Genomic DNA, 14,297 nt, shown 5'->3' with positions numbered 1-14,297 from the left:
TTTTTCTGTAAATACCATTATCATGACGTAATTTTCCCAATCATGCTTTTTTCTTAGTTTTTCTGTCTAATTTGTCTAAATTATACGACTTATTATTGATATAAAAGGAAAAATAAACAATTTAATAAATTGTGGTAGTTTCCTGCAAATAAAAGAATTATGTCGTAATTTTTTTTAGAATTTTAGTATCATAAATATTTTTTAAAACTTGATTCTGGTGCTTTTTTCCTAATTTTTCGGTCAAGTTTGTTTAAATAAGCAGCTTTTTTTTTTTTTATCATCACTGTGAACCAATCACTGCCTCCGTTGGAGATAAACAGGAGATCAGGTTTTACGACACCTCCGGCCGCTTCAGTTTACGGCAGCATGGCGGCCTGCTGTCTCGCGCCTGTCCCGGTCGGCTGTGACCGTTGCTGTCGGTAACTTCGTCATGAGCTCGCGGATGCAGCGCTCGAGGCCGGTGTGTCGGTAACGGGGGGCTCGTGAACATGATGACGGCGTGTTTTCAGCGGATTTTCGCTCCGTTGCGCCGCAACGCCGCGAACATGCGCCGCGCGGCTCCGTGCGGGTTCGAGCCCGCGTCATGGCGGCTCGCGCACACACCTGTCTCGGAGCGCGCGAGACACACGCAGCCCCAGGTGAGCGGCTCGTGCCTGCTGAGGCTCCGATGGACGGACGGGCGGGTCCCGTGCTGGACCGGGATCCTCCAGCGGGTCCACCGGGCTCCGTACCGGGGAGGAGGTCACGAGAGGTCGGCGGCGGCCAGCTTCCGGTGCGTGTTGACCCCCGGTGCGCGAGGACTGTGCAGCGGCAGCAGGAAGAGCGAGGAGACACCGGAGAGCGTCCCGGTGGAGCAGCGGGGGGAGACCGGACCGGGACCGGTACCGGGACAAGGACTGTTCAAGTTCAAAGAGCTGGTGAGGAAACTGACGCACCTGAGTGACGTTTCACAGGTGGACAGAGTTACCCGTAAACAACAACAACACAGATACAACAGGTGGTCCTTTAAACCAGGTCACTATTGGTCTCCATGGAAACACAAACATCCAATAACTTTAAAGTACAAAAACTATATATACAGAAAAATATTAATAAATAATGAAAACAGTGCCGTATAACTGTAGTGGTACGTGTACAGAGTAGTATAATGTAGTATAACTGGTGGTAAATGTACAGAGTAATATAATGTAATATAACTGGTAGTACGTGTACAGAGTAATATAATGTAGTATAACTGGTAGTACGTGTACAGAGTAATATAATGTAGTATAACTGGTAGTACGTATACAGAGTAATATAATGTAGTATAACTGGTGGTAAATGTACAGAGTAATATAATGTAGTGTAACTGGTAGTACGTATACAGAGTAATATAATGTATAACTGGTAGTACGTGTACAGAGTAATATAATGTAGTATAACTGGTGGTACATGTACAGAGTAATATAATGTAATATAACTGGTAGTACGTGTACAGAGTAATATAATGTAGTATAACTGTGGTGGTACATGTACAGAGTAATATAATGTAGTATAACTGTAGTGGTGCGTGTACAGAGTAGTATAATGTAGTATAACTGGTGGTAAATGTACAGAGTAATATAATGTAATATAACTGGTAGTACGTGTACAGAGTAATATAATGTAGTATAACTGGTAGTACGTGTACAGAGTAATATAATGTAGTATAACTGGTGGTAAATGTACAGAGTAATATAATGTAGTATAACTGGTAGTACGTATACAGAGTAATATAATGTAGTATAACTGGTGGTAAATGTACAGAGTAATATAATGTAGTGTAACTGGTAGTACGTATACAGAGTAATATAATGTATAACTGGTAGTACGTGTACAGAGTAATATAATGTAGTATAACTGGTGGTACATGTACAGAGTAATATAATGTAATATAACTGGTAGTACGTGTACAGAGTAATATAATGTAGTATAACTGTGGTGGTACATGTACAGAGTAATATAATGTAGTATAACTGTAGTGGTACGTGTACAGAGTAGTATAATGTAGTATAACTGGTGGTAAATGTACAGAGTAATATAATGTAATATAACTGGTAGTACGTGTACAGAGTAATATAATGTAGTATAACTGGTAGTACGTGTACAGAGTAATATAATGTAGTATAACTGGTAGTACGTATACAGAGTAATATAATGTAGTATAACTGGTGGTAAATGTACAGAGTAATATAATGTAGTATAACTGGTAGTACGTATACAGAGTAATATAATGTATAACTGGTAGTACGTGTACAGAGTAATATAATGTAGTATAACTGGTGGTACATGTACAGAGTAATATAATGTAGTATAACTGTGGTGGTACATGTACAGAGTAATATAATGTAGTATAACTGTGGTGGTACATGTACAGAGTAATATAATGTAGTATAACTGTGGTGGTACATGTACAGAGTAATATAATGTAGTATAACTGGTGGTACATGTACAGAGTAATATAATGAAGTATAACTGTGGTGTTATGTATACAGAGTAATATAATGTAGTATTACTGGTGGTACATGTACAGAGTAGTATAATGTAGTATAACTGGTGGTACATGTACAGAGTAATATAATGTAATATAACTGGTAGTACGTATACAGAGTAATATAATGTAGTATAACTGTGGTGGTACGTATATGTACAGAGTAATATAATGTAGTTTAACTGTGGTGGTACATGTACAGAGTAATATAATGTAGTATAACTGTGGTGGTACATGTACAGAGTAATATAATGTAGTATAACTGTGGTGGTACGTATATGTACAGAGTAATATAATGTAGTATAACTGTGGTGGTACGTATATGTACAGAGTAATATAATGTAGTATAACTGTGGTGGTACATGTACAGAGTAATATAATGTAGTATAACTGTGGTGGTACATGTACAGAGTAATATAATGTAGTATAACTGTGGTGGTACATGTACAGAGTAATATAATGTAGTATAACTGTGGTGGTACATGTACAGAGTAATATAATGTAGTATAACTGTGGTGGTACATGTACAGAGTAATATAATGTAGTATAACTGTGGTGGTACATGTACAGAGTAATATAATGTAGTATAACTGTGGTGGTACATGTACAGAGTAATATAATGTAGTATAACTGTGGTGGTACATGTACAGAGTAATATAATGAAGTATAACTGTGGTGGTACATGTACAGAGTAATATAATGAAGTATAACTGTGGTGGTACATGTACAGAGTAATATAATGAAGTATAACTGTGGTGGTACATGTACAGAGTAATATAATGAAGTATAACTGTGGTGGTACATGTACAGAGTAATATAATGAAGTATAACTGTGGTGTTATGTATACAGAGTAATATAATGTAGTATTACTGGTGGTACATGTACAGAGTAATATAATGTAGTATTACTGGTGGTACATGTACAGAGTAGTGTAATGTAGTATAACTGGTGGTACAGAAATAAACAAAAGTACCTCAACAACAAACTAAATAGAAGATGCATAAAGTATATAAAGTAACAAAGCATAAAAATCAAAGGTCTTAAAATGACAGCAGTGCAGCTCAAAGTCCTGTACATGAGCTAGAATTCACTGATAAAAGATAATAAATTAATTAAACTTTATTTACACAGCGCCGTTCATAAAGTTTACTTCAGTTCAAAGATCTCCTACGACTGATAAGTCGATAATAAGATTAAAACGAGCAGAGAGTGAAATAAAGGCATATTAAAAAAACATAAGGACACAACATGGAATAAAATAATCATAAGTAGATTTAAAAACAGAATAAATTAAATTAACAAGATATATGGATAGAGTAAAATGACAATATTACAATAAAATAAAGTAAGTAATGTTTAAACACACGAAGTCAGGCTGACGAGTTGTTTTTTAAATTTAAAGTTTAAACCCTTCTAAAAGGTTCTCTGTCAACATTAAAAACACATTTAAATAGGATTTACATGAACAGAAACACGCATATAGTTTGTAAAATTATTATATCTTCACTTAAAATTCACCTTCCTGTTGTCCTCATTTACAGGCACCAAAAATATTGTTTCATTGTCTGAAAAAAATCCAAAAATTCAGCAAAAAAATTCCCCAAATTTCTGAAAATTTGCAAAACCTTCAGGAAGAAAATTCCAATAATTCCTTAAAAGTCTCCCTTAAAAATTTTATTTTTAAAAAATACGCCCAATTTGGCAATAAAATTCTTGTAAATATTTTCAAAAAATGAGTAAAAATCTTCCAAAGCGTCCTAAAAATATCTAAAGTGATTCCATATATATCAGTAAAACTTCTAATATTTTCTTTAAGAACATTCACATAAAAATCAACCGAAATCCAGTCAATTTCACTGGATTTTGGTTGATTTTTTTGTGAATGTTCTTAAGAAACATTTTTAACATTTCTTTTTTTCCACCAAAAAATGTTCAAAGATTTCCCAAAAATGTTGAAAATGTGGACATCAGAAGTTTCACTGTGAAAATATTTTTTTCCACATTTTCAAACTTTAGAACGGGTCAGTTTGACCTGCAGGACAACATGAGGGTTAAATCAGAATCGCTTAGAAAACTTTCATGTTTACTCTGCATTTCTCTGCTTTTTCATTCATTTTATTTATTCTGCACATCATTTATTTTAATAGATGTTTATAATGCTTATCTTTTGACAGTTTCATGTCCTTTTTTTTTTTTGCACAGATGTGGATGAGACTCAAATTTCATTATACAGTCGTGACTCGGCAACGACAACAAATATTTGTCTTATCTTTGCAGGCTGATGCTGTTGTACCTGTATTGTTGTTCCTAAATACTACCTCTGCTGTATTTTTTGTTTTCCTTTAGTACTGATACTGTTGTACCTGTGTTGTCTTTTCTAAATACTACCCCTGCTGTATTTTGTGTGTCCCTGCAGTATGAGAACCCCTGGACGATCCCCAACCTGCTGTGTTTGAGTCGGATCCTGTTGGCTCCATTTCTGGGTCATTTGATCGTCCAGCAGCACTTTCACCTCAGTCTAGCTCTGTTCACTCTGGCTGGAGCCACCGACCTGGTAAAACACACACCTGAGTCCACAAACACACCTGTAGGAACACACCTGTAGGAACACACCTGAATCCACAAACACACCTGTAGGAACACACCTGTAGGAACACACCTGAGTCCACAAACACACCTGTAGGAACACACCTGTAGGAACACACCTGAGTCCACAAACACACCTGTAGGAACACACCTGTAGGAACACACCTGAGTCCACAAACACACCTGTAGGAACACACCTGTAGGAACACACCTGAGTCCACAAACACACCTGGAGGAACACACCTGAGTCCACAAACACACCTGTAGGAACACACCTGTAGGAACACACCTGAGTCCACAAACACACCTGTAGGAACACACCTGTAGGAACACACCTGAGTCCACAAACACACCTGGAGGAACACACCTGAGTCCACAAACACACCTGTAGGAACACACCTGTAGGAACACACCTGAATCCACAAACACACCTGTCGGAACACACCTGGTAAAACACACACGAGTCCACAAACACACCTGTACGAACACACATTTAACTTTGGACTTATTGAAAATAAAATGTATGCACTTAATACAGGTATATCTCATACTATTATAATAAATTAATCATTTTATAATAATATATTATAATAGTCATATATTAGTTTAAGTAATTTTTATATATATATAAAATTTTATCATTTTATTTTTCAGTTTTTTCTTTATTTAACACTCTAGACACTTATATTTCTTCTCTTAAAGGAGAAAGCATCTATTTATATCTGTGTGCTGCTCTTTTTTGTGCTGTTTTTCTGTCTTTTTCTGTAGTATTTTGTAGATTTCCCCGCTGTGGAATCCATAAAAGTTTAATCTAATCTATCTGTCAATAAGGGCTTCATGATCTATAAGCCATTATCATCAAAATTACAACAAATAATGGCTTAAAATATTTTAAAGTGCAATGACTCTAAAATGTATACAGATTTCACTTTGAGGAACATCTGATGCAAAACATTGAACTTTTTCCACCATATTGTAATAATATGAGATGCTCCTTTGTGTTATTTAGGTTGAATTAGGACACTTTGACAGGTGTGTGCAGTATTTACTCATTTAGTTGTTTATTTTTGTTACCTGTATGCATTTATGTTATAGTATTTGTAATACTATACTCAATACGTGCAATATTTTCGATATTTTTACCTGTCTGTTTTTTTTTTTGTTTTTTTTTAATTATTGTTTATAGATTTTTCATGTCTAAAGCTAATGCTACTGTCTAATGCCTTATGCTAACAATCAGTCCCTCTGGAATAAATTAAACTGCCAAACTTGCTAATAAAGGACAGAAAAATAAAAAGCTGAGCCAGTTAAACACAAATTTAAAAAAAATAAAACACAAGATCATTTTGATTTGCTGTGCTTCTATTAAAATTCTAGACACATTTTCTGCACATTAAGACAGTTAAATGTTGGAAATAGGACTAATTTTGTCCTGATCTGCAGTCAACCTTTTGACCTTTATTTTCTACAGATGTTCAGATCAGGTTTTATTTGCTCCCAATCAAAAATCCTAGTCATTTTAAATATTAATAAATGCCCATATGATACCATTTACAGAGATAAAACACACTGTAAGTGTTGTAGATTAGCTGCACTACCATATTAAGCCACCAGGTGGAGCTGCTGCCTTTTTAATACAATAATGTAATGACTAGAAGAGGCAGACATTCATGTTGGCAAACATAGACTATTGTAGAAGTTTAACTAGTAAAGGGACACCATGACAAAGACTTCTGAGACTCTTAATGACCTCCAAACACTTTAAAACAGGCCTAGATTAACGAGGATCGCGTTCCCAGCAAGGTAGACACAGAACGAATGACCAATACATCAAAAGTGAATCTACTATTGATTGATGAAGCTGCATTTATTAGGAAAGTTATTCAAAAACACAACATCTGTGTGATAGTGGATATAAACAAAGGTTCAGACTTAGGTTTGAATTGATATCTGTTAGTTAAAACCTGATCCTGATCTTTGTAAAACTTTCACAACTCTAGACTTTCATGTCTTTCATTATGATTTATTTATTGTTTATTTCTGTCTTTTTGTCTTAGTTGGATGGTTACATTGCCAGAACATGGCCCACTCAGAAGTCGGCGTTGGGCAGCGCTCTGGACCCGTTGGCCGACAAAATCCTCATCAGTATTTTATACGTCAGTCTCACCTACGCTGAACTCATACCAGGTGAATTTCAGCGCTTTCTAACCCTCTGAACTATACTTTAAGCCTGAACTGTGGGTCATTTTTCTTCATTGTGTCCATGTAAGAGTGACTTGTGGGAACACTGCCTGCAGTTCAGCCGAAAACCATCAGAATTTTTGTCACGATTGTTGGTCGTCACTGAGTCACTGATGACCTCACGGTTGCAGCAAGAAGTCCAGAATTTTTTTATTTTTTACAGAATCCGGATAGAGCAAGTGGTTTATTTTTCCAGAATTTTCAAATAAGACACATGAAATAAAGTGAAAGTAAACTTAGACTTTTCCAGCCAAAAGGCACATCACATGAGCCGTTCAGGGACCGTCGGAAAGTTAAAAATCCACTGATTCTCTCAGTTTTTACAGTTTGGGGTTCAGAGAGTTAACACACAGTTAAATAGTCTTTTATGTGCTATAAAATGGTATAAAGTCATTAATAAGTGTTGTTTTGTGTTTCAGCTCCACTGACAGCTCTGGTGATCTTCAGAGACATCGGTTTGATCGCTGCCGTCTTCTGGGTCAGATATAAGACTGTTCCTCCACCGGTGAGTCTGATTACATCACAATAAACAACAAATATTTCTGATTGGTCCCTCTGGTCAGCTGACATTTAGCCGGTCAGTCTGTTTCATAAACAATCACCAGTAAACAAACTTAAATGGAGACGCTTCTTACAGCTGATTTAAATCCGAAACTCTGAACAGAACCTGGACCAAGTTAGCTCCTCAGCATCAGTTACCATGGAGATCTAGCTCCTCAGCATCAGTTACCATGGAGATCTAGCTCCTCAGCATCAGTTACTATGGAGATCTAGCTCCTCAGCATCAGTTACCATGGAGATCTAGCTCCTCAGCATCAGTTACCATGGAGATCTAGCTCCACAGCATCAATTACCATGAAGATCTAGCTGTACAGCATCAGTTACCATGGAGATCTAGCTGTGCAGTATCAGTTACCATGGAGATACAGCTCCACAGCATCAGTTACCATGGAGATCTAGCTCCTCAGCATCAGTTACCATGGAGATCTAGCTCCTCAGCATCAGTTACCATGGAGATCTAGCCCCACAGCATCAGTTACCATGGAGATCTAGCCCCACAGCATCAGTTACCATGAAGATCTAGCTGTACAGCATCGGTTACCATGGAGATCTAGCTGTGCAGTATTGGTTACCATGGAGATACAGCTCCACAGCATCAGTTACCATGGAGATCTAGCTCCACAGCATCAGTTACCATGGAGATCTAGCCCCACAGCATCAGTTACCATGGAGATCTAGCTCCTCAGCATCAGTTGCCATGGAGATCTAGCTGTACAGCATCAGTTACCATGGAGATACAGCTCCACAGTGTCAGTTACCATGGAGATCTAATTCCTCAGCATCAGTTGCCATGGAGATCTAGCTCCTCAGCATCAGTTACCATGGAGATCTAGCTCCTCAGCATCAGTTGCCATGGAGATCTAGCTGTACAGCATCAGTTACCATGGAGATCTAGCCCCACAGCATCAGTTACCATGGAGATCTAGTTCCTCAGCATCAGTTACCATGGAGATCTAGCTCCTCAGCATCAGTTGCCATGGCAATCTAACCAGATTGTAAGAGAGCAATGAGAGAGTTTTGGTTTCTTTTTGGAGTGAACAGAACTGATTAAACTTCCCTGTCGGAGTGAAATGTTGGATTACTTGTAACAACCCAAAGTAATCGTCTCGTGTTTCATCGTAAATTATGTTTAATTTTATGGCTGAGGTTAAATTCTGAAGAGTTTTTGGTTTGTTTAGGTTTTGGTGAACAACATGAATGTTATTATTTAATTACCAGGAGTCTCCACAGGTCACCTTTAACTAACTCTTGGTTTGAGGGTTTCATATGTTTTATTTTTTCTATTCTCCAACCTTTTTTTATTGATGTGAAGCATTTTTTATAGCCAGAATGAGCTCTCTATAAATAATCTGTGTTATTACCGTGTTTTCTGGATGTACTCTAAACCTTTTTTTCCTGCAGGTGACCCTCAGTAAGTTTTTTAACCCCTGCTACACCACGGCTCAGCTCAAGCCCACACTCTTCAGCAAGGTGAGCTGCGTTCCTCCCACTCCCAACATTTAGTGCTTCAGCGGACTGAAGAGCAGATTTAACAGCAGTGAAAAGGTTCTCACAGCTTCTGATATCATGAGTGTCCACTTCAGTTTTACCTCTTCATGGATCAGGAGCAGGCAGCTGAAATTTCATTTAGTTCAGTAAAGTTTGGGACAAAAACACAGAAACTTTCCTCTGCATTAACCCAGATAGATTCTACATTTCTAATCAATAACTCTCACATTTCAACCAAAAGTGACTCTTCAAATGATTTTTGAGAATTTAAATGTAAAACTTTTAAGCAGCAACTCGTCCTGTCACTCATTTATACCATGTTTGTGCAAATGTGCTGCATTATTTCTGAAACTCTTACAGTTTATTTATCTCATATATGATGCTCATAACTTAATAATTAACCCTTATACCCTAAATCCTGACAGCAGGTTTGAAAGGTGTGTTATCTTTAAAAACAAAAAGGCCAAAATGACACCATTAATCTGCTAGAAACTGTAAAAACTGGTAAAATTGTAGCATTTTCAACTTTCCGATCTGGAAAATGAACCAAAACTGAGCTTAAAATTGTGTTATTTCATCAAAATCCCATAATTCTACATGTGTCGTTTAAAAATTCACCGGAAATAAACTGTTTCTGGTAATCAGATTATGTAAAAAACTACAAATTCTGCTTTCCTCTGTACAGCCATGAAGCCATGATGGACTCAGCTGAGACTAACGGTTATGTATGAAAAATTCAGATAGTTTTCAGCTGAACTGCAGGCAGTGTTTACACAGAGCAATGAGGAGACAAATATGAAATCTAATTAAAAATGTAGCAAGTAAAAACAATGTTGATTCCAGTTATTTATGATTTGTTTCATGGTTTATGTTGCATTAAAAAAGCAGTCCACAAGGAGACAAAATGTTCCCGAAAGAGGCAAAAACGTCTTAAAATTCAGAGGGTTGATAATGAAAAAATACTTATTTTGTTTGCATAAATGTACACAAACAACATGCAAATGAATGAGTCACAGCTTTAGAGTCTACTGAGGTGTTTAGTTAAAAATGTGACGTTTAATTTCTTTCACAGTCGTACACAAGAAACTGGATTTCTAAACATCCTGATCATAAAGAGGTGCCTTCTTCAAATCTACACTGCAGCTATGAAATGTTTGGATCATTTTTCATCCAAAGAAATTTCTAGCTTTGTTAAAAAAATGAAGTTTTTCAGGCCAGTGACAAAGATTTTCCTTTAAATGTTGCACCAGCAAGTAGCTTTACCTCCAATTCTGCGGTTTAGTGTTGCATTTAGCACGCTTTTATCCAAAGCGACGTAGATCTGAGAGTCGATACGACACAAAAAAGGTTCTAGTCAGGAGAAAACTACCTGGATAAGAGCCATAAAACACAAAACATTACCCTGAAAGTTAAACTCTGCCATGAAAGGCGGAAAACAACACAAAATATTCAGTTTTCTGGTGTTATTCTGTCTTTTTATATTCATAATTTGTTCTCTGTTGTCCTCAGAACAGAATATTGTGCATCATTAGCAGTCATTAATTTATCCACCAGAAGCTTGTGAATGTTAAACATTTCTGTGGCTTTGTTTTTGTCTTTTAATGTATTTAATGTGTGCGTTTTCCAGGTGAACACAGCCATCCAGCTCTGCCTGGTTGCAGCTTCTCTGGCTGCTCCAGTCTTCCAGTACACAGACAGCGTCCTACTGCAGTGTTTATGGTAAGAATACACATTAATACTCCATGTGAAGAGTCACTTCACCTTCACATCCATGACGTCCCGCTTTCCTTTTAGTAAATAATTAAAAGGATTCATCCGAGTGGAGCTCATAAATGATGTTTGTTCAGGTGAAGAGTGTCGACTCGTTTCCAGACAAACACAGAAACCCACTTTTTTATGCAGATTTCTCCTCCAGCCGACTGTTGAACCGACTGACATCATGACACACCTCATAATTCAAACGGTCCTTAGAATCATAATCACACTTTCAACCCCCAACACCCACCTGCTGGAGGAAACTGACTGCTTGTTCCAGCCACCAGGAAAAAATCAGTGAATGCATCATTTTAAAAGCCAGACGGTCCAGAAATCACTGAAAAATGTGTCATAAATTAACACTTTAGGTTTAAAAATCAAACAAAACAAAGAGCATGCCCAGTGCACTGTCTGTCTTAGACGTCGTCTGGTGGTTTTGGTGCAAAAGTTTAACCCTCATGTCGTCCTGCAGGTCAAAATTAACCCGGTTAAAGTTTGCAAATGTGGAAAAAATATATATTTTCACAGTGAAACTTCTGATGTCCACATTTTCAACATTTTTGGGAAATCTTTGAACATGTTTTGGTGGAAAAAAAGAAATGTTAAAAATGTTTCTTAAGAACATTCATTTAAAAAAATCAACCAAAATCCAGCGAATTTCACTGGATTTTGGTTGATTTTTTTTTTTTTAAATGAATGTTCTTAAAGAAAATATTACAAGCCTTACTGATATATATGGAATCACTTTAGATATTTTAAAGATGTTTTTGGAAGATTTTTACTCAGTTTTTGAAAATATTTAAGAATTTTCTTGCCAAATTTGGGGAATTTTTTTTTAAATAAAACGTTTAAGGGAAACTTTTAAGGAATTATTGGAGTTTTCTTCCTGAAGGTTTTGCAAATTTTCAGAAATTTGGGTAATTTTTTTGATGAATTTTTGGATTGTTTTCGCACAAGGAAACAATATTTTTTCGTGCCCGTAAATGAAGACAACAGGAGGGTTAAACTGAAATTTCACAAGAAGATTTTAGAAGATTAGAGAATTATTTCTTCCTGTAGTTTGAGATTTTGTGATGCTTTCTCTAAAAACCCGCTCTTCCTCTTCCATCTGTTGGTCTGAACTCAGAGTTACTGTTTCTGCACAATTATTCTGAAGAAGTGGAATAAAGGAGAAAAGATGGTAAAACCACAAAGACAACACTAGAAGTAGTAATAGTCAATAAGGAAAAGAAATATGTTAATAAATAAAGGGGAAAAGACAATTAAAGAAGGTTTTTATATGTAACAACCTGAAACATCTGGTCCTGTCAGAATGAAAGTTTGAAGTTCTGTGTTGTTATTTTAGATTTTTGACGTCGCTCTGCTCCTAACCCTGGCTGTTCTGTTGAGGAAATGATAAAGAAATACAATATTTTAAGTTCTGTGTGGTGTGTTGTTTTTCAGGTACGTTACCGCGGTAACCACAGCAGCCTCCGGGTACAGTTATTGGCACTACGGCCGGAAGACGGTCCAGGTGCTGAACACCAGAACGCCGTGATCAGCGGCAGCAGAACGAAGCAGCGAACAGAGACCCTGATGGGCCGTGGCTAACGGATGCCAGGAGCTCTGGAACCAAGTAGCCGTGACAGCCGTTTAGGAGTCGCCATGGCGATGACACTCGGAGGCCGCAGATGGTTTATCGCAACACTACGGCGGCAGATCTGCCACCGGGCAGGTCGGTCCGCCCACGCTCACCCTCAGACTGTCCACAGAGCTTCTATTTTCTCAGCGTCCACCTAATCATCGATTGTCAGTTTTGTAAACCAATGATTTCTGATTAAAAACAGAAAATCTGCTCCCGTCTGTGTGTGGCTGTTTTCCATCAAACATGTTTAATCTCAGGAAACACAAATCTGGCAGCTGATCCATCTGAAGGCAGAAAGCAGAGGATTAAAAATGCAGCAGCAGCAGCAGCAGCAGCAGCAGCAGGACCGATGCATCCAGTCAGACCTCAGAAACACTAAATACACAAAGAAGCTCAGTTCTGGGAGTTTAGGTGGCGGGTGGGTCCTCGTGCCCCGGGCCACCTGGGTCGGTCTTGGCGTGCTGGGGGTGTCAGTAGCTGCTCTCTCTTGTTCTCCGGGTCAGCGTCGTTCACGGTGGCCCCGGTGGCTCTCTGGGGTGCCGCCCTGTGGCTCCTACGGCCCGGGGGGAGGGTTGCCCTGTTGACTTGGCCCTGCCTTGCCGTGACTGCTGTTCTGGGCTTCGGGGTTCTTCACACTTGCATGTTTGATCAGGTCTCGCCAGCTACTGCCGAGTCCCATTTCAGTGAATGATGGGACCTGCTAGAATGTGCTGAGAATCTCTCCAGAGTCTCTACCCTAAACTCATTCTCTCTTGCACTAGTATCCTCTTCTGGCCTGTTCTATTCTATTCTATTCTATTCTATACTATCAAGACATCCACAATTATGGTGCTCAGTACCGTTTGTTTAATTATTTATTTATTGAATCTCTTTTTCTTTTGTGTTTTTTTTTTGTTTTGTTTTTTGTTTTTTTTTCTGTTTTATTGATGGGCAGTTAGTAGTTGGGAATAACACACCACCTTACAATCTTTAATTGCAACAGCACCGCCTGTTAATTTCTATCCCTGTTCGTCCTGTTCGTCCTGTCCAGTCTTTGTTTCCCCCACACATCACTGAGGTGTAGCACTGCCCTCCCTGGCTCATAATAGGGAATTCTAATAAAGAATGTCTGCTTAGCTTTCAGGGAGGGCTGGTGATGGTCACACACATGCACTAAATATTAAAATATTTGGCTGCAAGACTAAAATATGCATCGATCTCATACAATGTTGACTCCTCTTTTGTGGAGTTAAACAATGAGAACAAATGCAGACAAAAAAAAAAAAAATTAGTCACTCTTTGTCGGGCAAAAGACATTTGAAGTTGTCTCCTTGATGTCAGGAGTCATTTCTCATTATTTTGTGACATTTGGTGAACATGAAAATAAATGGCAAAATAATTAATAGTAAAAAATAATTGTAAAAATTAAAGAAAAATTCACACTTCACTGTAAAAATATTTTTAAAATAGTGAAAATCTGGCAGAAGGTAAGATAAAACGTTTAAAAATTGATGAAAATAACAGCAAACATTTGATTCCAGCATTATGTAGTT

At 37.7% G+C, this 14,297-nt stretch overlaps 1 protein-coding gene across 1 annotated transcript; it reads left to right on the top strand.

The window, feature by feature from the left end:
* The first annotated feature begins 347 nt into the window (after nt 1–347).
* crls1 (cardiolipin synthase 1) lies at nt 348–12,975 on the top strand. Its single transcript, XM_023284261.3, has 7 exons — nt 348–917; nt 4,927–5,064; nt 7,154–7,283; nt 7,757–7,842; nt 9,300–9,368; nt 11,014–11,105; nt 12,585–12,975. The coding sequence occupies exons 1-7, from the start codon at nt 489–491 to the stop codon at nt 12,676–12,678; spliced, it is 1,038 nt and encodes a 345-aa protein (XP_023140029.1). The 5' UTR covers nt 348–488; the 3' UTR covers nt 12,679–12,975.
* Nucleotides 12,976–14,297: the final 1,322 nt, after the last annotated feature.

The sequence above is a fragment of the Amphiprion ocellaris genome, chromosome 16 (genome assembly GCF_022539595.1).
Source record: "Amphiprion ocellaris isolate individual 3 ecotype Okinawa chromosome 16, ASM2253959v1, whole genome shotgun sequence".
Classification (NCBI taxonomy): Eukaryota; Metazoa; Chordata; class Actinopteri; family Pomacentridae; genus Amphiprion; species Amphiprion ocellaris.
The sequence above is the reverse complement of the archived record's forward strand: the minus strand, read 5'-3'. Positions and strand labels throughout refer to the sequence as shown.